Source organism: Pelophylax lessonae, assembly GCF_965119305.1.
Source record: "Pelophylax lessonae genome assembly, chromosome: 3".
Lineage (NCBI taxonomy): Eukaryota > Metazoa > Chordata > Amphibia > Anura > Ranidae > Pelophylax > Pelophylax lessonae.
The window spans coordinates 126,017,359-126,043,723 of record NC_138770.1 but is presented as its reverse complement, the minus strand read 5'-3'; the positions used below and the strand labels follow the sequence as shown (position 1 = coordinate 126,043,723).

At 46.5% G+C, this 26,365-nt stretch overlaps 1 protein-coding gene across 1 annotated transcript in view; it reads right to left on the bottom strand.

Moving 5' to 3' along the window:
- The window catches only part of HS1BP3 (HCLS1 binding protein 3), a 239,529-nt gene extending 216,819 nt beyond the window's left edge, over window positions 1–22,710 (bottom strand). Inside the window, exons 1-2 of the mRNA XM_082251314.1 lie at window positions 22,572–22,710; window positions 13,902–14,067 (exon numbers count right to left, since the gene is read on the bottom strand). Of these exons, the coding sequence (XP_082107440.1) occupies window positions 13,902–14,067; window positions 22,572–22,597 (192 nt within the window). The 5' untranslated portion in view covers window positions 22,598–22,710. The remainder of the gene's footprint in view (window positions 1–13,901; window positions 14,068–22,571) is intronic.
- Window positions 22,711–26,365: the final 3,655 nt, after the last annotated feature.

Genomic DNA, 26,365 nt, shown 5'->3' with positions numbered 1-26,365 from the left:
AAGCTGATCATGGCCCTATTAAGAGATTTGTGGCTGATTCAGAGCACTGACGGGTTAGTGCAGATAAAGGCACATTGAGGAAGATTTCTGCCAGATCCATGCATTGGATGAAGAGAGCAGCTGCTAAAATACCATTACATAGCAGCAAACAGATATTTGAAGCTGCTGGTGCCTCTGGAGTCCCACGGACATCAAGGTGTAGAGTCCTCCAGAGTCTTGCAACTGTGCATAAACCTTCTATTCGGCCACCACTAACCAATGCTCACAAGCAGAAACGGCTGCACTGGGCAGAAAAATACATGAAGACTCATTTTCAAACAGTTCCGTTCACTAATGAGTGCTGTGCAATCCTGGATGGTCCAAATGGATGGAGTAGTGGATGGTTGGTGGACGGCCACCCTGTTCCAACAAGGCTGCAACATCAGCAAGGTGGTGGTGGAGTCATGTTTTGGGCCGGAATCATGGGAAGAGAATTGGTCGGCCCCTTTAGGGTCCCCGAAGGTGTAAAGATGACCTCTGCAAAGTAGGTGGAGTTTCTGACTGACCACTTTCTTCCCTGGTACAGAAGGAAGAACTATGCTTTCCGTAATAAAATCATCTTCGTGCATGACAATGCACCATCTCATGCTGAAAAGAATACCTCTGCATCAATGGCTGCTATGGGGATAAAAGGAGAGAAAGTCATGGTGTGGCCTCCATCCTCCCTTGACCTCAATCCGATTGAGAACCTGTGGAGCATCCTCAAGCAAAAGATCTATGAGGGTGGGAGGCAGTTTACATCCAAACAGCAGCTCTGGGAGGCTATTCTGACATCTTGCAAACAAATTCAATGGATGCAAGACTTGTGAAGCTGCTATCAAATAAGGGGTCCTATGTTAAAATGTAATGTGACCTGTTAAAATGTTTGACCACTTTAAGACCGGAAGGATTTGCCCCTTAATGACCAGGCCCTATTTTGCAATTCGGCACTGTGTTACTTTAACGGACAATTGCGTGGTCGTGCGACGCTGAACCCAAATAAAATTGATGTCCTTTTTTTTCCCCACAAATTGAGCTTTCTTTTGGTAGTATTTGATCACCAGTGCAATTTTTATTTTTTGCTCTATAAACAAAAAAAGAGTGACAATTTTAAAAAGAAACAATATTTTTCACATTCTGCTATATGACATTCTCAAAAAAATGTTATCAGTAATCAGTGCTAAAAATATGCACTGTGATTATAATGACCCTGGCAGGGAAGGGGTTAACCCTATGGGCGATCAATTGGTTAAATGTGAGCCTAGGGGAGTGATTCTAACTGTGGGGGGTGTGGCTTGTGAAATACTAGACATGCTTGTGCTGGCTGAAGTGGTGGGGGGTCTTGTAGGGGCCTCCTGGGCCGAAGACAGACCTGTAGTAGTAATTAAAGAGAGGGAAAATCACCATCTCATTAACAACAATTACCTGAGTACACAGACACAGTTAAACTTAACAGAGGCTGTCAGCAAGGAATAAAGAGTCATGCTATCCTATAGCAGTGGACCCCCATAGATCGGAGAATCACTCACCCGCTGTGTCTCACTGTCATTCCTTGCAGCCACCTGTGTTACCGCTTGTTCCCCTACAGGACGCAATGCGGTGGTCTTTGTCTCCCTGTGGGGTTTCCCCTTAGCCGCCGGATGATCCGCCATTCCTGCCGGCTTAGCACGCGGGTCCGGCGTCTCCTCCATGCCCGCGTTAACTTGCTTCTCTCCACTTAGCCGGAACTTCCGGTATCCAGAACGAGGCTTGCAGCGCTTCTTCTGGCGGGAAATTGGAGTTTCGTTTACCGCTTAACAAGCGTAGGAGAGCTATGGAGGAGACTTTTTCCTGTGGAGACTCGCAGGACTTCAGGTATGGAGGGCCCTTCTTATTTAAGGAAGCCGACTACCTGGCAACATTTTGGCGACCTGTAAGGTTCCTTTTTCCCAAGGAAAGCAGATAGGGAGGCGTATTAACAGGGTTTCCCCAGAGACCGTCCGTATCCTGCTCTTACAGGGGTACCCATTAGACATCAATTGCCTTTAGGTTAGAGAAAAAACAAACATTTCGGTGTAGGTTGGAAACACAACTGAACTGAAGCCCAGGGTATGGGTGGGACCTTTTAACAGCTGCAAATTAGTTGTGTTTCCTGTAGGGTGGAGCCAAAATCTCTCATATGTAGGCCGTCCTGGAAGGGCGAAAGGAGAAAATTGTGTTTATAGTTATCTAGCAGCCTTAATAATGTTGATAAACATGTGCTGGTGTTCTGCCAAAAACTCCAACTTGCCGAATTCTCCAACGACGTTACTTCCAGTGAGTGTACACCAGGAATAATTGGAGATTTCGACCACTTGGTGTTTTCACAGAACACCGGCAACCTTTACACTCTGGTAGATGCTATAATTAGTGCACATTGTTAGTCTGCCTGCTAGTAACCAAAAACATAGCCGCCTCCAAGACAGTGACAACTAGCAGGCAGACTAACAATCTGCACTAATTATAGCATCTATCGGGGTGTATAGGCTGCTGTTGTTGTGTGAAAACAAAACAGCAAGTGATCAAAAATCTCCAATTATTCCTGGTTTACACTTACCGGAAGTAACGTTGTTGGAGAATTCGGCAAGTTGGAGGCAGAACACAAGATGCTTTTTTTTTTATTTGACAGCTGTGAGTTAGCAGAGAACAGCTCTGTAAAAATCGAGGACATGCCGTTTTAAGATGGTGGGGGGGGGGTGAATTGAGATTGCAGATTTTTTTGACTTTCAAAATGCAGTTTATTGTTTCATGTAGAAAAGTGATAAGGAATTTGTCTGCTATATCATCTGGAAAAAGGCCTAAAACACATTGTGAAAGGTCTACTTGGAGAGGGGAGCCCATGTGGTCGTGGAGAAACATGATGACCTGCAGCCAAAAGGTTTGCACTACAGGGCATGACCAGAGGATATGCAGAAATGTGCCAGGGTGGGCACGACAGCGGGGACAGTCACCATCCACCCCCTCCCGATATCTAGCCATGCGAAGAGGGGTGAGATAAGCTTTATGTAGGATATATAATTGTGTCAAACGGTCCGAGAGGTTAGAGGAGGACAATTTAGGACTGTCCAAAATAGCATCCCAGTCAGAGTCGTCCAATTGCACTTACGTTGTGGGTTCTCCACCACCCCCTCGACAGCACGCGAACTCAGCTCCACATACATGGCCGAGATCATCTTAGAAGGGTCCTCTCCCATAAGAATAGTGAGGGCTGGGGCCTCAAACAGGTCCGGAACCCCATCAGGAAACTGGGCTTATCACGCATGCCTGAGCTGAAGATACCCAAAGTAGATATGGGGCAGGAGCGCAAACCGCACCGTTAGGGATTGAAAGGAGAAACATAGAATGTGTCGGCAGATAAGAACCATTTGGCCCATCTAGTCTGCCCAATATATCTGAATCCTATGAATAGTCCCTGGCCCTATCTTATATGAAGGATAGCCCTATGCCTATCCCATGCATGCTTAAACTCCTTCACTGTATTTGCAGCTACCACTTCTGCAGGAAGGTTATTCCATGCATCCACTACTCTCTCAGTAAAGTAATACTTCCTCATATTGCTTTTAAACCTTTGCCCCTCTAATTTAAAACTGTGTCCTCTTGTGGTAGTTTTTCTTCTTTTAAATATGCTCTCCTCCTTTACCGAGTTGATTCCCTTTATGTATTTAAAAGTTTCTATCATATCCCCTCTGTCTCTTCTTTCTTCCAAGCTATACATGTTAAGGTCCTTTAACCTTTCCTGGTAAGTTTTTTCCTGCAATCCATGTACTAGTTTAGTAGCTCTTCTCTGAACTCTCTCTAGAGTATCTATATCCTTCTGGAGATATGGCCTCCAGTACTGCGCACAATACTCCAAGTGAGGTCTCACCAGTGTTCTGTACAGCGGCATAAGCACTTCTCTCTTTCTACTGCTTATACCTCTCCCTATACATCCAAGCATTCTGCTGGCATTTCGTGCTGCTCTATTACATTGTCTTCCTACCTTTAAGTCTTCTGAAATAATTACTCCTAAATCCCTTTCCTCAGATACTGAGGTCAGGACTGTGTCAAATATTCTATATTCTGCCCTTGGGTTTTTACGCCCCAGGTGCATTATCTTGCACTTATCCACATTAAATTTCAGTTGCCAGAGTTCTGACCATTCTTCTAGTTTTTCTAAATCCTTTTCCATTTGGCGTTTCCCTCCAGGAACATCAACCCTGTTACATATCTTTGTGTCATCAGCAAAAAGACAAACCTTACCATCGAGGCCTTTTGCAATATCACTTATGAAGATATTAAACAAAATTGGTCCCAGTACAGATCCCTGAGGTACCCCACTGGTAACATGACCTTGTTCTGAATGTTCGCCATTGACTACAACCCTCTGTTGTCTGTCACTCAGCCACTGCCTAATCCACTCAACAATATGGGAGTCCATGTTCAATGACTGCAGTTTATTGATAAGTCTTCTATGTGGGACAGTGTCAAAAGCCTTACTAAAATCTAGATATGCAATGTCTACTGCACCTCCACCGTCTATTATTTTAGTCACCCAGTCAAAAAAATCTATAAGATTTGTTTGACATGATCTCCCTGAAGTAAACCCATGTTGTTTTTCATCTTGCAATCCATGGGATTTAAGATGTTCCACAATCCTATCCTTTAATAGGATTTCCATTAATTTGCCTACTATTGATGTCAGACTCACTGGTCTATAGTTGCTCGATTGCTCCCTACTACCTTTCTTGTGAATGGGCACGACATTTGCCAATTTCCAATCTTCCGGGACGACTCCTGTTACTAATGATTGGTTAAATAAATCTGTTAATGGTTTTGCCAGCTCACCACTAAGCTCTTTTAATAATTTTGGGTGTATCTCATCAGGACCCTGTGACTTATTTGTCTTCACTTTAGACAGCAATCTTAGAACGTCTTCCTCTGTAAAGACACATGCATCAAACGATTCATTAGTGATCCTTTCAAGTGGAGGTCCTTCTCCTTCTTTTTCTTCTGTAAAAACTGAACAGAAGTATTCATTAAGGCAGTCGGCTAGCCCTTTATTCTCTTCTACATACCTTCCGTCCTTTGTTTTTAATTTAGTTATTCCTTGTTTTAATTTCCTTTTTCATTTATATATCCGAAGAATGTCTTATCCCCCTTTTTCATAGACTGAGCTAGTTTTTCTTCTGCCTGCGCTTTAGAAGTTCTTATAACTTGCTTGGCCTCTTTCTGCCTAATCTTGTAGATTTCCTTATCTTCATTGCTCTGGGTTTTTTTTATAATTACAAAATGCTAGCTTTTTATTTTTAATGATTTGGGCCACTTCTGCTGAGTACCACAGTGGTCTCTTCCTTTTTTTGCTTTTACTGACAAGTCTAATGCAATTTTCTGTTGCCTTCAATAATGCACCTTTTAAGTAGTCCCATTTCTCCTGGACTCCATGTAATCCGTTCCAGTCTGATAAGGACTCATTTATGACTGATTTCATTTTTGAAAAGTCTGTTTTTCTAAAATCTAAAACTTTTGTTTTTGTGTGGTGTGACTCTTTCACAGTTCTTATATTAAACCACACTGACTGGTGATCACTAGATCCCAAGGTTTCGCCTACAATGACATCATATACCTAATCCCCATTTGTGAATACAAAATCCAAAATGGCCTCCGTCCGGGTTGGCTCCTCAACCACTTGTTGCAGAGACAACCCCAGTAGGGAATTTAGAATATCTGTACTCCTGGTAGAACTTGCTATTTTGGTTTTCCAGTTTATATCTGGAAGATTGAAATCTCCCATAATGATAACTTCTCCTTTCATTGTCATTTTAGCTATTTCTTCAACTAGTAGATCATCTAGTTCTTTAACTTGACCAGGTGGTCTATATATCACACCTACACGAGTTACTGCATGATTAGCAAACTGCAACGTAACCCAAACTGACTCTATGTTGGCCTCACCAACTTGTATTAGGTTAGATTTAATGCTATCTTACACATACAGGGCCACTCCTCCTCCTTTCTTGCCTTCTCTGTCTCTTCTGTATAAAGAGTACCCTGGTATGGTTATGTCCCAGTCATTTCTTTCATTAAACCATGTCTCCGTAACAGCCACTAAATCTACATTCTCAGATGCCATTATTGACCCAAGTTCATTGATTTTTTTACCTAAACTGCCAGCATTTGTAGACAGGACTCTGAGCTTATCATTTCTTAACCTCTGTGCTTCTGACCTGTTCTGGCATTGTTTCGGGGGGCAATTGGACTCTTGTATTTTCACTCTTTTGCCCCCCCTTCCTAGTTTAAATACTCTTTCGCAAATTCTTGGAGTTGTTCACTAAGTACATTTGTTCCTTTGAGAGAAAGATGCAAACCATCTTTTTTGTACAGTTCCTTTCTATTCCAAGTAGAGCTATCACGAGAAACAAAGCCAAATCCTTGCTCTTGACACCATTTACTAAGCCATATGTTGAACTCCTTTATGCGCCTCTGCCTATCATTCTGAACATTATGCACAGGCAGAACTTCAGAAAATGAAATGGTGGATGCAAAATCCTGTACGTCATTACCAAGTGTGATAAAAGATGTTTTCACCTCTGACACTTCATTGCAAGCCAGGTCATTTGTCCCTAGATGGACAAGAACATCCACGTCCCCTTCCTGCTTTGCTTGCTTAACAATATTAATAATACGTCTTCTATCTCGTCTAGCAGTAGCACCAGGGAGACATCTCACAATACCATTTTCTTTAAGCTCCACACTTCTTATGATTGAATCACCCAGCAACAGCTGCTTCCTTTGAGACTTCACTTTATCTTTTTTGTCCTTGGCTGCAGTCTTGCATACATTAGACATAGGAGTCGATGGTTTCTCACCCTCTGTGCTTGAGTCCATATCCATGTTGTCCTTACATTCTGAGAGTGCTGCAAATGAATTATGGAGAACCACCGACTGTGGGACTTGTCTTCTATCCACCACTCTAAGTCTTCCAGAAGCTACAGTAACCCATCTGCCATTTATGGGGGTCCTCTGTGGCAGTGGCATTGCAGCAGTCCCAGCTGGAGTTTGTTTAACAGATAATTTAAATATCTCTGATTTCAAAAATGCAATTTCCTGCTGCAGTAAGGAGAATTGCCTACAGATCTGACAGCATCTGAATCTCTTTTTCCACCTTCCAGCCTACCTCCTGACTATCTCCTGCAATATCTCTTCACTGTACTTAAAATGTTGTACTTGAATGGAGTACTTGCAGCTAATGAGCACACACCGGAACCCTGCACGACCTGGTGCAGGAACAAAACCCCTTTGAGATTGCAGATTTTTAACGATTTATCGTGCAGCTGTACCCACCAACAGTACCAGCCAGAATTACCAGCTAGCATTACCCACCAACAGTACCCGCCAGCATCACCAGCCAGCAGTATCAGCCCTAGAGCACAGCCAGCAGTAGCCACCAGCCATACCCGCCTGGGAGACAGCATCAGCTAGTGATACCTGCAGGAATCCTGAGGAAGAAGTAAAGAATGAGGTCAGTTGAGGTGCAGGTAAACCGCGGGGCATCCGTGTGAAAGCAGCCTTAGGCCCATTTCACACAATCGGTCTGATCAGGTTCAACTGTCTGTTTTTCAGGTGGACCCAATCGGACCCTCTATTCACCTCTATAGAGTGGCAGATGTAAACAGACTTATGTCCGTTTAGACCCACCTATCTCTAATCAGATCCTCTTCAAAAAACAAAAGGGGATCCATTCCCTTCTGTCTGGGCAGATCGGATTGGAGAGCTCATAGAGTAGAGCGGGCTGTGTCCGTGTCTGCTCTGTGGACACACATCTCGTCTGCCCACTCCGCTCATTGTGGCCCATGACCGATTACCAAGTCGCTAAAGTGGCCCTCGCTCCTCAAAAGGTATAGATAGTCACACACAGACACTTTTATTTTTGAGATGGGGGGGGGGGGCTTGGGCGAGTTCCCACATTTTCTTTCCCCAGGACTTGACCCCTGCTTATAACAATAATCTGATCTTAGAGCTGAGCAGCTTGGGTGTCCTTGATGGACAACTTGTAACAAACCACAATGGACTCTGATCTGCTAGGTCTGTTAGTGATAACTAAACTTCAAGAGGCAGCACATTTCTGAGATTCTCCACATAGAAGAACAAGAAAAGGCATTAAAATGATCAGTTCACTTCGTGCTGGGCGAGTAGGCAGACTAAATACATAAACTGACTTTTGGCGCTGCTACTTATATACCGCATGTATTCATGTGCCAAATGGCAATCAAATCTGTACTGCAGGTGTGAAATTGGAAGATTCAACAAAAATCTGTTTCTGTGACTGGGCAGTCGGGGAGTCACAATCAGAAAGTACAAAAACTAGTTCCCCATTATCGGCTTCAACCATCAACCAATTCATTATTAGAGGTGATTTACCACCTACAGACTGGATCAATTTTTACATTACAGCCTCTGATTCGGCTATAGTTTTCTCAATGCTTACACACTTGTTAACTGGTTGATACATAAACTCTTTTTTTTTTTATAGCACCAACAAGACTTTCTTTTACTGAAATGTACTTTTAATTATTTTATTTTCTATGTATATCACAAGCATATGTGATATCACATACATTTTCTACTTTTGACAAGGGCTAATTTTAAAATAACAAGTGTTACTGTAGATACAATGACCTCATTCACAAGGGCGTACTTAGGCGTACACCCATGCAAGGGCTGTTTGCCTGCACTGGGATGCACAGGTGTTCTGTGCATCCTCATGCATGCAGTGCTATTCGGATCAATTGGGACACAGCAACTGCATAGACGCAGCCACTGCTCTCAATCTGACAGTTGTATGGATGCGTGCAGGTCTACAAATACATCCTGTCGGCTTTTGGGAACCTGCGCTCTCACACGGCTGTCAAATTGGGTGCAGTGGCTCTAATCATGCAGTCGCTGCGTCCCAACTGACACAAATTAGGCTGTCTGTGGATCTCTGTGCAGGAAAACCTAGCCCTCGCATGGTTGTACGCCTAAGTACACCTGCATGAACAAGGCCAAAAAATAATTTATATTCAACTACTTGTTCAATTTATCACTAATGCTAAAACTACCACAAAGGACTTTAGACCACCTCAGTTAGCGAATTCAAACCATCATCCCCAATATAGGGGTTCTTCAAAATGTGATACTAAATTTAACTTTTTGGGTACTACCAAATTATTCTGAAATACACAAGTGTGATTCTTTCCAGGTCTAATTTCTTATACATAACCCCACACCCTGCTGTGCATATTGATATTGTATGTAAAGTGTTTCCAAAATCCCAGAATATTTTCTCTCAACACTTAGTAGTTTGACACTTGGGTTTATATTGGTTGAAGATTATTTCAAACCTACTGTATATCCATTGTTAATCTTCTCTTGAAGAGCTGTTCATGAAATGCATTGCGAGAAAACATTCTGGGTTTTTGAATATCAATATGCACAACAAGGAGGTTATGAAATAGAAATGATACCTGGAAAGAAACTATGTGTGTGTATGGTTTACCTGTCCTCAACTATTTTTGAATAGAACTATAATGCGATTTTATTATGTAATTGTAATTTATTGATGTATGATTAAAAGTTATGAATTTTAGATCTGGTTTATTTTTCAGAATAATTAAATGGTGCCCAAAAAGTCAAATTTAGTATAGAGCTTTTGAATAATGTTTAAAGTGATTGTAAAGTCTAGTTTTTCTTCCTGTAAAAATCGCTAACATGTTATACTTACCTGCTCTGTTGCTGTGGATTTGCACAGAGCAGCCGGATCCTCCTCTTCTTGGATCCCTCTTCTGTGATCCTGGCCCCTCTCCCTCCTGTTCAGTGTCCCCACAGCTTGCTATGGGGGCACCTCGAGTAGAGTCACAGCTCCCTGTGTTCATTCAGACACGGAGTCCCAACTCGACTCCACCCCCTTTCTCTTCTGATTGGCTGGCTGAGTTTGATTGACAACCAATGGCGCGGCTGCTGTGTGTCAGCCAATCAGGAACAAGAATCTTGGATGACTGAGACAAAACAAAACATTAACAGGGCCACATTGTAAAAAAAAAAACATTAAAGTATAACCACCCCCCCCCCCCCAATACTTACCTGAGACCCATCTCTATCCAGCGATGTTACAGGAGTTTCTCTGCTGCCCGGGACTCCCCTCCTCATTGGCTGAGACAGCAGCACGACGCGATTGGCTCCCACTGCTGTCAATCAGCCAATCAGGAGAGATGGAGCAGGGCCAGATTGCGGCTCCCTGTCTGAATGGACACAGGGAGCTGTGACTCGGCTCAGGTGCCCCCATAGCAAACTGCTTACTGTGGGGGCACTCAGCAAGAGCCAGGGGCCAGGAGAGCCAAAAACGGACCCGTAAAGAGGAGGATCAAGGCCACTCTGTGCAAATCCACTACACAGAGCAGGTAAGTATAACGGGTTTGTTAATTTAATTTAACAAAAAAAAAATTAGACTTTACAATCATTTTAAGGAGATTTACCCTTTCTAATGGTTTGTTTACTATTATCATTGAAAGTGAAATTAAAAGAAAATTGCACAATTTTGGGGTGTCCCCAGAAAAGTAATAGAGAGGAAATGTTCCAATGGGGACATTAGTTCTGGTGACCCCTAAGGAATTCCCTTAGTTTGCAGGTATTTCCTCTCACTTCCTGTTTCCTGTTGAGGCAGGAAGTGAAGGGAAATCACTGCAACTAGCCAGAGATGGCGAAAAAAAAATTGACAGGGGTTATAACCCTTCTTTACTCTATACAAAATGAAAACTGCTACTTTAAGGCCCCGTTTACACATGGTGTGACGAGAAGAAGCATTCCTGCTTTTGATTGTATATGCGTGATTTTCACACGATTAAACTTGTCACACATAGGGCCGCGCTACATGCGATTGTCACACAAAAGAATCACATGCACCTTTTGGGCAATGAGCTTTGCACAATTTTTAAATGCTAGTTTTGCCCTGCGCCTTTATTGCACAACAATCGTGGCAAAATCATAATACTGCATGTTTTGCTGTGATTTGGTATCACCAACTTTGGACAAAGCCATAAAACTGGGGACTGACTTTAATTTAAAGACTTACCTGAACCTCACACCCAAAGCTGGCATCAGAGAAGGCCTGAATATTTACCTAGTAGAAATTAACAAACGTGTGAAAGGAAGAACAGATGGAAGCCTTGCCATTGTGGGAAACATTTGCCTGATGCCTAAGGGCTCATTCACATTTGTGAGGAAACCTGAGATTTTCAGAAATTTGCAGGTGTCAGCAAAGGCACACAGAAAACAAATGTTTTCTACGTGCCCTATTCATGCTTGAATGCAGCTATTTGGTGAGCTGAGATGCAGTATGGAAATCTGCAACATGTCTGCATTTTTACATCCCACACCGCAGCTCCATTTCTCTCTGAGTTTCTGATGGGTGGGGCATCAAAATAAAAATGTCATACTGTACCATTTCAATAAAGGTTTAAAGTGATTGTAAACCTTAACTTTTTTTAAACAACAAACATTTTACCATGCAGGAAATGTGAACCAGCCCTAAGTGCTCAAGAAGCACTCTAAGACCTAGTAGAGTGTGCCTTGACCAGAAAAGGTGCAGCGTTATCTTTAGGACTATAAACCTGAACACTAATTTGACTACTAAGCCACCAAGAAAAAAATAAAATATGTAGTAAAAGGGGTAGAGAAAAGATGTCCATCCTCCTACGACACCAACCAGGGGCGTACCGTGGGGTTGGCCAGAACGGAGCCCGCCAGGGGTGCAGGCCGAGGGGGGGGGGGGAGCAAAAGTATTGGCAGTGTAGCATTAAAATACCACTTCTATCGCTCCTCCGTTCAGCCTGCGCCCCCGGCGGCCGGCGCCCCCCCCCCTTTTCTTCCGCCCATCATATTTCCAGCTTGTGATCCGGCCCCGCCCCCTGCTCTCTGTTTGTACTGGAAGGTGGGGCTGTCCCTGGCTGTCCCCGCCCACCCGTTCCCGCCGCCGGACAAGTGCTGCTGAGATGATGCTGCACGCAGCTGTGCTGATCGGAGGCGAGGGGGAGGGGAGTGCGCCCAGTGACAGGTTTACGGGAGGGGGAGAGAGTGTGTGTCTGCAGGGAGCCGGGCCGGTGTTGTGCAGTAGGATGGAGAGTGTGCAGACAGCAGACCGGTATGTGTGACCGTGGGCGGTGTATCGGGCTCTGTCACCCCCTTCTCACTCCCTGTCACTGTCTCCCTGTCACCCCCTTCTCACTCCGTCACCCCTTCTCACTCCCTGTCACCCCCTTCTCACACCCTGTCACCCCCTTCTCACTCCCTGTCATCCCCTTCTCACTCCCTGTCACTGTCTCCCTGTCACCTCCTTCTCACTCCCTGTCACCCCCTTCTCACTCCCTGTCACTGTCTCCCTGTCACCCCCTTCTCACTCCCTGTCACCCCCTTCTCACTCCCTGTCACCCCCCTTCTCACTCCCTGTCACCCCCTTCTCACTCATTGTCATCCCCTTCTCACTCCCTGTCACCCCCTTCTCACTCCCTGTCACCCCCTTCTCACTATCTGTCACTTCCTGTCACCCCCTGACACCCCCTTCTCACTCCGTCACCCCCTCCTCACTCCCTGTCACCCCCTTCTCACTCCCTGTCACCTGCCCTCTCTCTCCGTCACCCCCTCTCTCTCTCTCCCTGTCACCTGCTCTCTCTCTCTCTCTCTCTCTCCCCGTCACGTCTCCCCTCTCTCTCCCTGTCACCCCCTTCTCACTCACTGTCACCTGCCCTCTCTCTCTCTCTGTCACCCCCTCTCTCCCTGTCACCTGCCCTCTCTCGCTCTCCCTGTCACCTGCCCTCTCTCTCTCTCCCCTTCACCCCCCCCTCTCTCTCTCCCTGTCACCCCCTTCTCACTCCCTGTCACCTGCCCTCTCTCTCTCATTCCCTGTCATCTGCTCTCTCTCTCTCTGTCACCCCCTCTCTCCCTGTCACCTGCCCTCTCTCTCTCTTCCCGTCACCCTCCCCTCTCTCTCTCTCCCTGTCACCCCCCCTCTCTCTCTCTGTCACCTTCCCTCTCTCTCTCTGTCACCTTCCCTCTCTCTCTCTGTCATCCCTTCTCTCTGTCACCTCTGTCACCCCCTCTCTCTGTACCCCCCCCCCCATCTCTCTAGGTCAAACTCTCTCCATGGGGGGGCACGGATACAGTTCCTTGACAAGGGCGCTGACCCTAGGTACGCCTCTGTCACCAACAAAGATATTGAAACAAGGTGGGAGTGGGAGGGGTTATACCTGGCTGGCCAATGGCTTTTTTTGTTTGACAGTGTCCAAATCTTCCTGAAGGCAGTAGCATAACCTGATCGAGACAGAAGAACTACAGATACACATGAAAAACGTTCTTTTTTTTTACTTAGAAACCTGATAGCATTAATGTGTAGCTGTGTGCAATGTCTTAGGTCAATAAAGGGTAAATATACACTATATTACCAAATGTATTGGGACGCCTGCCTTTACACGCACATGAACTTTAATGGCATCCCAGTCAATTAGAGCGCAGACTACGAGCCTGGCCTTCTCTCCAACATCAGTGCCTGACCTCACAAATGCGCTTCTGGAAGAATAGTCGAACATTCCCATAGACACACTCCTAAACCTTGTGGACAGCCTTCCCAGAAGAGTTGAAGCTGTTATAGCTGCAAAGGGAGGGCCAACTCCATATTGAACCCTACAGACTAAGTCTGGGATGCCATTACAGTTCATGTGCGTGTAAAGGCAGGCGTCCCAATAGTTTTGGTCACATAGCGTAACTGCACTCCATGGAGGGAATCAAACAGAACCAGAGCCAGGTCTGACACCTACTGTTCAATGACTAAGCTATGGAGCACATCAAGCCATACTCACAATAAATTGTACAACATCCTCGGGCCTGTGTTTAGCTGATTTGAAAGCAGGTAGCGAAGTGACTACAATAATCTGATACTCGACATGTCCGGTCATCATCTTGCCACGAATCTCCTGGTATTCTGGAACCCACATGTCAAGGCCTGTGTGCGCATTCTGGACCTGCCTGGGAAAAGTCAGTATGACACCACGGTAAGAATATGGGGTTACCACTGGTTATCAAACAAACAACTAGTAAATGGTGGAATCCAGATATGTTGTGAGAGCTGGTATATACGCATCAAAATTAAGTCATAATATAGGAATTTAAACTTCAGAACTTACAACCATATTTAGTATCAATACACCAGAAAATTATTTAAAAAGTATATGCAATATTTTATATCTTAAATTAAAACGACTGAGTACTATCCTTGATACATGGTTTTTGTTGCCAGTGCACTAATATGGCTACAATAACCTCAAGTATCTAACTGTATTGTACAAATAAAAACAAACATACATACACCAACCTCCTACTATTTAAATACAGTATATACAGTATATCACAATAGTGAGTACACCCCTCACATTTTTGTAAATATTTTATTATATCTTTTCATGTGACAACACTGAAGAAATTACACTTTGCTACAATGTAAATTAGTGAGTGTACAGCTTGTATAACAGTGTACATTTTCTGTCCCCTCAAAATAACTCAACACACAGCCATTAATGTCTAAACCGCCGGTCTACACTAATGTCTACACCACAAAGTGAACATGTCCAAATTGAGCGCAATTTGCCATTTCCCTCCCTGGTGTCATGTGACTCCTTAGTGTTGCAAGGTCTCAGGTGTGAATGGGGAATAGGTGTGTTAAATTTGGTGTTATCCCTCTCACTCTCTCATATTGATCACTGGAAGTTCAACATGGCACCTCATGGCAAAGAACTCTCTGAGGATCAGAAAAAAAGAATTGTTGCTGTACATAAAGATGACCTAGGCTATAAGAAGATTTCCAAGACCCTGAAACTGAGCTGCAGCACAGTGGCCAACACCATACAGCGGTTTAACAGGATAGGTTCCATTTAGAACAGGCCTCGCCATGGTCGACCAAAGAAGATGAGTGCATGTACTCAGCGACATATCCAGAGTTTGTCTTTGGGAAATAGACGTTTGAGTGCTGCCAGCATTGCTGCAGAGGTTTAAAGGGGTGAGGGGTCAGCCTGTCCGTGCTCAGACCATTCGCTGCACACTGCATCAAATTGGTCTGCATGGCTGTCGTCTCAGAAGGAAGCCTCTTCTAAAAGATGAAGAAGAAAGCCCGCAAACAGTTTGCTAAAGACAATTTAACTAAGGGCATGGATTACTGGAACCATGTCCTTTGGTCTTATGAGACCAAGATAAACTTATTTGGTTCAGATGGTGTCAAGCGTGTGTGGTGGCAACCAGGTGAAGAGTACAGAGACAAGTGTGTCTTGCCTATAATCAAGCATGGTGGTGGGAGTGTCATGGTCTGGGGCTGCATGAGTGCTGCCGGCACTGGAGAGCTACAGTTCATTGAGGGAACCATGAATGCCAACATGTACTGTGACAATTGAACAGACAAGGACTCACTGCTCCAGGTGGTGTAATTGCCTGATGACTCACACAGGTGCATGCCCCGGCTCGCCTCCGTGAAAACTTGATAAAGGAAAAGGAATTGGCAGCACTCCGGGTTGAGTCAAAATCCAGATTTATTGACTGGACATCCAAATAATGACAATCGTGACAAGGTAGACGCGTTTCACACACTGACTGTGTGCTTAATCATATGATTAAGCACACAGTCAGTGTGTGAAACGCGTCTACCTTGTCACGATTGTCATTATTTGGATGTCCAGTCAATAAATCTGGATTTTGACTCAACCCAGAGTGCTGCCAATTCCTTTTCCTTTATCATGTACTGTGACATACTGAAGCAGAGCATGATTCCCTCTCTTCGGAGACTGGGCCGCAGGGCAGTATTCTAACATGATAACAACCCCAAACACACCTCCAAGATGACCACTGGCTTGCTAAAGAAGCTGAGGGAAAAGGTGATGAACTGGCCAAGCATGTGTCCAGACCTAAACCCTATAGAGCATCAGTGGGGAATCCTCAAATGGAAGGTGGAGGAGCACAAGGTCTCTAACATCCACCAGCTCTGTGATGTCATCATGGAGGAGTGGAAGAGGAATACAGTGGCAACCTGTGAAGCTCTGGTGAATTCCATGCCCAATAGGGTTAAGGCAGTGCTAGAAAATATGGTGGCCACACAAAATATTGACACTTTGGGCCCAATTTGGACATTTCCACTTAGGGGTGTACTCACTTTTGTTGCCAGCGGTTTACAAGCTGTATACTCACTACTTTACATTGTAGCAAAGTGTCATTTCTTCAGTGTTGTCACATGAAAAGATAGAATAAAATATTTACAAAAATGTGAGGGGTGTACTCACTTTTGTGAGATACTGTACATAGCATTATATATCCATGCACAGACCACTAGGGGCTACTATTAATCTTAGCGGTAAAAAGGCCAGTCTGCTTTATCACTACCCCAAGAATACCTGGCATCAGATGAATTTGGTTGGATAAAGCCCCATGTAATGGCAGGCGAGGTCTTGGTGCATATACCATATGATAGATAATAAAACAAAAATACACAGCTGCCCCCAACAGATTACGAAGGATACACATCTAACATTTATAGAGGGAGGTATTCCTCAGGTCCCATGCAGGAAAACACCCTCCTCAGAAACTGCCTGTGTAAATTGCTGAAACGAAAGCCGCATCATCCACCATAATCCGCAGGAGACTTCCATACGCTGGTATATGTTTTAACAGTTGGAGGCGTTTTATCCTCGTTTCTTATGCATGTTTTTATTTTTACTTTCTGATAAGAAATATTAATTTTGCATATAAAATTGAAATCATTTTCTGTTCTGGGATTTAGAATTTAAAGTCCCACTTTATAACTCAATGGACTCAATTAAAAAAAACATTTATTAAAATTATTTTGGAATTCACTAAAAAACGCTATTTCTTTAAGTAATGCGGTATTCTAGTAGTATAAACTTGCGTTATTTCAACGCCAAAGTCCTTAACAACCAGTGAATAGCTGGTTGTAAAGGGAGCTGACACCCACCGAGTGGCCGATTGGGCGAGCCATGATGACATTACTCCCGTATATGTGACAGTGCACGGGAGTCACGACTGTGGCACATCGCTCTGGATCGACAGCACAAACAGTGTGCCCCCAATTCAGAGTACAGAGAGCATGTGGCGGTGACATCACCAGCTGCGGAAATTGCATGTTTAAGAGATATTCATTGTACCTAGAGATAGGATTCATTATAAGTGGGATCCCTTTATTATAAAGGCATAGGGAATCGACATTTTCACAATCGCTTGCAATATTTCGGGAAAATGCGTCAAGTGATCCAAATGCAGCATGTGATATGCTTTAGTGAATTGAGCCCACTATTTGCTATCAAACACGCTGGATGGATGGAACGAGATGGATGGGGTTATAAAAAAATAGCTCTAAGCCTGACTCCTCTGACCACTGATCACTTAGTTCTCAGTCTTCTCCGAGTGTAGATCAGGGACTATCAGTCATCGCTCTCTTCTCTGCCCCTCTAGTGCTCACTGGCAGACAAGTGTAGCTGGCTTTGGCTTTCAGGAACGCACTAAGAGCTAGGGCCAGCTGTCAATCAGCCAGCAAGGTGGATCCTGACAATATGGCTTTAGCCCGCTTTCAGCTGATTCTGGGTCACAGGAGAGAAAAAGTAAGTGCACTTCTGTGACACGGAGGAGAGAAGTATGACCAAATTCTCTTTAACCTCCTGCCACCCGGCCACTGCATATAAACGGCCGGGTGGGAGATCCGTCATTCTGATTGGATGTTCCCATATGTCTCTCAGAACTAGGCCGAGCCGCGTTCCCATGAAGGTGGTGACAGGACACAGCCAAGACGAGATCGGAATATGGGCGCTGTGATTGGCCCTCCCGATCATGTGATGGTTGTGTCCAATCACAGCCTTCACAATGTAAACAGACGCTTGTCTCTGTGACAGTTCTCCGTGAGAGCTCAGTGCGGGGGTGGGGAGTGGGGGAATATGCAAGATCTGTGACAGCATTGTGTGTAAGGATGATTTTACACACAGAGCCCCTCCCCCACTTCCATCCTCTAATATCCAGCCTATACAGGTGCAATTCAGGCGTCTGCCAAGTAGATATAGCCGAGCCCTCTGGCGTATCTGCACAGCATGGGAGATTTCTGCACAGTCACTGTAAAATCTCTCACTTGTGCAGACATACCAAGGGCAGTGGCACATGGCTGCTGAATCTTGGAGCCCTGGGCAACACACTGCCTCTTGGGATTGGTGGTGACGTGGCAACCCCAGGAGACAGCAGGACCCGGTGTTCCGTGAGAAAACCATACCCGTGAGAAAACCATACCCTCGTCACTTCCGGTGCACCTACGGAGGGTATGGATTTCTCACGGTAGTTACACTTGCGGCGGTTACATTAAAACAGCTCCTCTGCAACATGGCTCATCTCCGCTCCTTCCCCTCTCACTTCCCTGCTCTCAGGTAATAAATATAAAAGCGGATCACGGAGCCGCGATCACCGTCATTTACATCTCATACACCCGCCACCGCTTTTATATTTATTAGGCGAGATCAGGCAAGTCACAGGGATAGGAGAGGAGATGATTGATGTTGCAGCCAAACTGTTTTAACCACTTTAATACTGGGCACTTCCCTCCCTTCCTGCCCAGGCCAATTTTCCTCTTTTAGCGCTGTTGTATTTTGAATGACAATTGCGCGGGCATGCAACACTGTACCTACACCAAATTTATGTCACTTTCCCCCACAAATAGAGCTTTCTTTTGGTGGTATTTGATCACCTCTGGGTTTTTTCCTTTTTGCTAAACAAATAAAAAAAGACCGAAAAGTTTGAAAAAAAAAAAAAGTTTTTTTGTTTATGTTATACAATTTTGTAAATAAATACGTTTTTTCCTGCACTGATGAACACTGATGAGACTGCACTGACAGGCACTGATGAGGAGGAACTGATGGGGTGGCACTGATAGGCAGCACTGATAGGTAGCACAGATATGCAGCATTGGTGGGCACTGATAGGCGGCACTGCTGGGCACTGATAGGAGGCATTGATGGACACTGATAGGTGGCACTGACGGGCACTGATAGGTGGCACTGACGGGCACTAATGGGCACTGATAGGCGGCACTGGTGGGCACTGATGTGCACTGATGGGCGGCACTGATCTGCACTGACGGGCGGCACTGATGGGCACTAATGGGCACTGATAGGCGGCACCGGTGGGCAATAATGGGCACTGGTGGGCGACACTAAAGGATGGCAATGATGGGCACTTGTGGGCAGCACTGATAGGGAGGGCACTGGTGGGCAGCACTGATGGGGAGGGCAATGGGGGGCTCCCTGAGCCCTGATTGCCATCCCTGGTGGCCATAGTGGGCATCCCTGGGGTCATAGTGGGCATCCCTGGGGTCATAGTGGGCATCCCTGGTGGATCTAACGGCTGATCACATGGTAAAGAGCTACGTCAGTAGTCTCTTTACCGAGATCGGAGATGCAGGGTGTCAGACTGACACCTCGCATCACCGATCGCCGCTCTGCGCGCCCCCGGGGGGCACCCAGAGCTGTGTTATCCTGCCGCCGTCATATGACGTCCGGTCAGGATAACACAACCACATTCCCGCCGTCATTCTGCTATAGAGCGGGCGGGAAGTGGTTAATGTTACCGCCGCAAGTATAACATTACAAACAGTGCCGTGATAATTTCCTACCCTCCGAGCATGCGCACTTGTCAAATTCTTTGCTGTTCAATTACGTATCCGGGGCTCTGAGCATGCGCACTGCTGCGCTGCTCAGCTGTTTGAGACAGGAAGTGACGAGGGTATGGAAATCTAACGAGGTATGGAATTCTAACGTTACACCGGCCTAGGCCAGAAAGCAGGAAGTGCTGCCTTGCAGCACAGAAAGGAGACTACACTATGAAAAAAATAATGAAAATGTTCCCATTTTGTTTGTTGGGGGGGGGGGGTGGGCGGCAGACAAAAATAAAAGATAGCTGGAATGGGTTAAATTACGCTTTAATAACAAAGGACTTTGACATTGGCAGTCTTTCCAGACTTTCCACAAAACCTCTAAACACTGCAATGAAAGCCTCCAGGCATTTTTTTACAATGACAGTAAATACTTTGTAGCAAAAAAATTCCATGTTGGTAAAACACCAGAGAAAGGGTTAGAAGAGAGATTGCTCTATAATAGTAAAGCAGCCATTCACATCCAGGGTTACATGGAACTCTAAGGGTCCTTTCACACGGGTGCACCGTCCGACGAGGTCCATTCTGCTCAGCGGGGGATCAATCCACCAAACCCCGCTGAGCAGGCGGATGACAGCTCCGTCTCCGCTCTGTGTGCAGAGACGGAGCCGTCAGATCCCCGCTGTCCTCTATGGAGCGATCGGATGAGAACGGACCGCCTGTCCGGTCTCATCCAATCCCATCCGATCCGCCAGACAGATGGAAAATAGGGTTTCCCTCTGTCCGGATTTCACGGACAGGATTGGATGGCAGTGGGTGTCAGTGGACATGTCACCGCTGACATCCGCTGCCCCATAGGGATGCATGGAGCATCAGATCAGGTCCACCTGAAAAACTGACAGGCGGATCGGATCGCCTGTGTGAAAGGACCCTAAGGTTCCTCCAGGATTTGCTAGGGGTTCCTTGAACGGTGGTGACTGACCTCCCACCTGACGGTGCCTGCATAATTCCCCAGCCAATGCCACCTGGCAGAGCCAGCTGCATAAAACCAATGTTCTTTTTGCTTCTGTAATCCATCTAAACACACGTTAATGCTCGGCGCGTCAAGTACTTGAGCATTAAATCATTTCCATGGCCAGAATTAATGATTATTCTGGCCAAATTAATTGATGCCCAATCGCTTGTTGCGCCTAAATGCGTGGCATTGTGGTGTGAAGCGGCCCTCAGATCTGCCCCCAGGATGTACCCTGGGAAGCGGCCCTCTGGGCTTATCCTGGGTAGCAGCCCTCTCGCGGCGTATCCTGGGTAGCGGCCCTCGCGGCGTATCCTGGGTAGCGGCCCTCGCGGCGTATCCTGGGTAGCGGCCCTCGCGGCGTATCCTGGGTAGCGGCCCTCAGGGTGTATCCTGGGTAGCGGCCCTCGGGACTTATTCTGGGTAGCGGCCCACGGGGTGTATTCTAGGTAGCGGCCCACAGGGTGTATCCTGGGTAGCGGCCCTCATGGGCGTATTCTGGGTAGCAGCCCTCGGGGCGTATTCTGGGTAGCGGCCCTCGGGCTGTATTCTGGGTAGCGGCCCTCGCAGTGCGTATTATGGGGAGCGGCCCTCGGGACGTATTCTGGGTAGCGGCCCTAAGGCGTATCCTGGGTAGCGGCCCACAGGGTGTATTCTGGGCAGCGCCCACAGGGTGTATCCTGGGTAGCAGCCCTCGTGGGCGTATTCTGGGTAGCAGCCCTCGGGGCGTATTCTGGGTAGCAGCCCTCGAGGCGTATTCTGGGTAGCGGCCCTCGCAGAGCGTATTATGGGGAGCGGCCCTCGGGGCGTATTCTGGGTAGCGGCCCACAGGGTGTGTCCTGGGTAGCGGCCCACACGGTGTGTCCTGGGTAGCGGCCCACAGGGTGTATCCTGGGTAGCGGCCCTCGTGGGCGTATTCTGGGTAGCAGCCCTCGGGCGTATTGTGGGTAACGGCCCTTGGGGCGTATTCTGGGTAGCGGCCCTCAGGCCGTATTCTGGGTAGCGGCCCTCGCAGAGCGTATTATGGGGAGTGGCCCTCGGGGCGTATTCTGGGTAGCGGCCCTCGGGCGTATTCTGGGTAGCAGCCATCAGGGCGTATCCTGAGTAGCGGCCCTTGGGGCGTATGCTGGGTAGTGGCCCTCAGGGTGTATCCTGGGTAACGGCCCTTGGGGCGTATTCTGGGTAGCGTCCCTCGGGGCGTATTCTGGGTAGCGGCCCTCGGGGTGTATTCTGGGTAGCGCCCCTCGCAGAGCGTATTGTGGGGAGCGGCCCTCAGGGCGTATTCTGGGTAGCGGCCCTCGGGCGTATTCTGGGTAGCGGCCCTCGGGCGTATCTTGGGTAGCGGCCCTCGGGGCGTATCTTGGGTAGCGGCCCTCGGGGCGTATCTTGGGCAGCGGCCCTCGGGGCGTATTCTGGGTAGCGGCCCTCGGGGCTTATCTTGGGTAGCGGCCCTCAGGGCTTATCTTGGGTAGCGGCCCTCGGGGCGTATTCTGGGTAGCGGCCCTCGGGGCTTATCTTGGGTAGCGGCACCCCTGGACTGGTTGGCCTCCCAGGCTGCAGAGCCCAGCAACTAAACTACAGTCAGACAACATGTAAATTCCAGCACTGGGTCCCAGAAATGAGATGATATATAGCAGTCCTCCTATAAGGCCTGGACCATAGGAGGGCCAGTCCCGGGTGTACAGGGAATTGGGGACAGGTCCTCTTCACACAAACTTCCAGACAAGTTGTGATATATGGAGGGGGAAGGGCGGCTATGTGGAGCGTACACACAGGACACCTCGGGGAGGGGCGGTCAGTGTAGCCCGGGGAGGGGGGAGGACATGGACGAGCACTGACCTGGATGTGAGCACCGGGGCCGCCATGGCGGAGGAGGAGGCGGCTGGTCACGGGACCCGATGGACGGGGCTGTGCTCACACCCCTCAGTCACACACAGCCTGTGCGGGGGAGCCGAGCTCTAGAAATGTCTGCCGAGCCCAACCCCGGGTTGCTATGCAGCAAAGAAACGCTCACAGGAAATATTAACACGTTCTTTTTTTTTTTTTTAATCTCTTTAAAAAAAAAACAACTCGTAGTCGGCAGGATTCGAACCTGCGCGGGGAGACCCCAATGGATTTCTAGTCCATCGCCTTAACCACTCGGCCACGACTACTTATGTGATGCAAGCATAGGCTGAGAGAAAATCTGAGGCTTTATGTGTATAGAGTTCTGTGAGTGCTGTTTACTTCCTGATTATTCCATACTATATATGTCATTGGCTGCTAGATGTGCTGCAGCAGATCCAGAAGTCCTATAGGCAGAATGTGAGATGTGAATATAATGTCAATACATATTTATATGGTGTGAAGCGTAGCATATAACCCTCCCCAACTGCAGTTCATCCCTACAGGGTTTTAGTGCCCCACTCAACGCATTTGGATGCATTTTGAAGTGCACTCCAACTGCATAGCTCAGAACCCCAACTGCATAGCTCACATCATTGCAGTGCAGTTCAGTTACAAAAAAGTTGAGCATTCTGCATTTTTCCGCACTGGAAATGCAGGGAACGCACCAACAAACGCACTACACCACAGACCTTTAGGGCCCATTCACACCAGAAACTGCACATAACTGCGCATTTTTGACTGCATGTTTACATGCATCTGAAGCGCGCTTTATGTGCACTTGAATGCGTTTAGCGCTGTGCTTGCAGTGCATTTTTCTATACATTTTTGGGCTAAGCTTTGTTGGCTTTACCGCTTGCAGACCTCCCGACGCACATATACTGCGGCAGCCAGGACAGCCACTCTGTGCCAGATCACCTACCTAGTACATGATCTGACATTTCGGGGTGTGGGACGCATGCGCGTGCCGCCAGCTACCTACTCCTGCTGTGATTGGACACAGCGGGGAGCCAATCAGCGCATCTGGTGGACGAAATGTCCGCTGGGACCCAGAGATCGTTCAGGAGACAGGCAGAACAGCGGTCTGCCTATGTTAACAAGGCAAACCGCCATTTTGTGAAAGGGGAATGTACTGATCCTGTGTTTCCGCTAAGTAAGAACACAGATCTTTACCTTCCCCCAGTCAAAGAACCTCCCCCACAGTGAGTAAGCACTCCCTAGGGACACATTTAACACTTTATTCGCCCCTGATGTTAACCCCTTCCCTGCCAGTGTCATTAGTACAGTGACAGTGCATATTGTTAGCACTGATCATTGTATGAGTGTCACCGTTTCCCACAAAGTTTTAAAAGTGTCAGGTGTCTTATTTGTCCGCCGCAATATCGCAGTCCCACTATACATCACAGATCGCCGCCATTACTAGTAATAAAGCAAGTAACATTTTTTAAAAGTATCCCATAGTTTGAAGACGTTGTAACTTTTGCGCAAACCAATCAATGTACGCTAGTTGGGATTATTTTTACCAAAAATATGTAGCAGAATAAATATTGGCCTAAATTGATGAAGAAATTAGATTTTTTTATTGGATATGTTTATTAGCAGAAAGAAAAAAAAATATTGCTATTTTTTTTTTCAAAATTATCGGTCTTTATTTGTTTATACCGAAAAAAAAAAAAACTCAGAGGTGATCAAATACCACAAAAAGACATCTCTATTTGTGGTGAAAAAAGCACAAACATTTTATTTTGGTACATTGTCGCACGACTGCGCAATTGTCAGTTAAACTAACGCAGTGCCGTATCGCAAAAAATGGCCTGGTCATAAAGGGGAGTAAATCTTCTGGAGCTAAAGTGGTTAAAGGGGCGCTGTGTGTTGGAAGCACATTTGTAGCACGTTCCCTGCATTTACGGTGCAGAAAAATGCAACATGCTCTACTTTTTTTTTAACTGCACTGAACTACATTGCAATGATGTGAAATATGCCCATAGGGTTTTTTTGTTAGGCTGTCTATACGGGTGCTCTTCAAAATGCATCCCACTGCGTTTGGTGTGAAAGGGCCCTTAGGGCTCTTTCAGACGGCCGTTACGCTGCTTTAGTCCGCTGCGGGACTTTTTTTTTTTTCTTTTTTCACGGAACGGATGACATTTGTGTCATCCGCTCCGTGTTCCCGCATATCATCCCATCCGTTTGCGGATGATATGCGGACATAATGTAAGTCTATGGCATTGCGGATGTCAGCGGATGACACCGCTGACATCCGATTTTCCTTCCTTTCCGTTTTTTGAACGGATGAAAAAATAGGGTTCTGTTCCGTTCCAAAAAACGAAACAGAACTGAAAGGAGGAAAATCGGATGTCAGCGGATGGTATTCCGCTGACATCCGCAGTGCCATTGACATTCATTATGTCCGCAAATCATCCGCAAAAAAATAGGATGATTTGCGGACAAGCGGAGCGGCCGTGTGAAAGAGCCCTTAAAGTGATTGTAAACGATCACCTTGTCAACCAATTCAGTTTAAAATAGAAATGAAAAGCAAAACATTTTTGTATAGATATGAAAAAAAGCATTATATCTTTTCATGTGACAACACTGAAGAAATGACACTTTGCTACAATGTAAAGTAGTGAGTGTACAGCTTGTATAACAGTGTAAATTTTCTGTCTCCTCTAACTCAACACCCATTAATCTCTAAACCGCTGGCAACAAAAGTGAGTGCACCCCTAAGTGGAAATGTCCAAATGTACCCAAAAATGTCAATATTTTGTGTGGCCACCATTATTTTCCAGCACTGCCTTAACCCTCTTGGGCATGGAGTTCACCAGAGCTTCACAGGTTGCCACTGGAGTCCTCTTCTACTCCTCCATGATGACATCACAAAGCTTGTGGATGTTAGAGATCTTGCGCTCCTCCACCTTTCATTTGAGGATGCCCCACAGATGCTCAATAGGGTTTAGGTCTGGAGACATGCTTGGCCAGTCCATCACCTTTACCCTCAGCTTCTTTAGCAAGACAGTGGTTGTCTCGGAGGTGTGTTTGGGGTTGTTATGTTGGAATACTGCCCTGCGGCCCAGTCTCCAAAGGGAGGTAATCATGCTCTGCTTCAGTATGTCACAGTACATGTTGGCATTCATGGTTCCCTCAATGAACTGTAGCTCCCCAGTGCCAGCAGCACTCATGCAGCCCCAGACCATGTTTCTCCCACCACCATGCTTGACCATAGGCAAGACACACTTGTCTTTTTACTCCTCACCTGGTTGCCACACACACTTGACACCATCTGAACCAAATAGGTTTATCTTGATCTCATCAGACCGAAGTACATGGTTCCAGTAATCCATGTCCTTAGTATGCTTGTCTTCAGCAAACTGTTTGTGCATCATCTTTAGAAGAGGCTTCCTTCTGGGACAACAGCCTTGCAGACTAATTTGATGCAGGGCTACGCGGCCGCTTTGGGAGCCGCCGTTAGGGGGGCAACCTCAGTGAATTTAGCTGAGGCTCCCATCTCTCTCCCTTGAACCGGGTGGCGCTGTGGGGCGCCTAATTTTTGGCAGCCATTATTCTGTGGGCAGGGGTACTCTGCCTGCACATCCGCATCACAGCGGGCGGTTCTCCCCCTAAAGGGGGCTATGTCCTATTATGTCCTCTATTGAGGTTACAACCCTCTTGCTTTTTTGCAGTATCTAATAGGTGGTCCTTTTGTGGATCTTTTGGCAGTGTCTTCTTGCGGGACTGAGGTCAGCGGCCTCCCC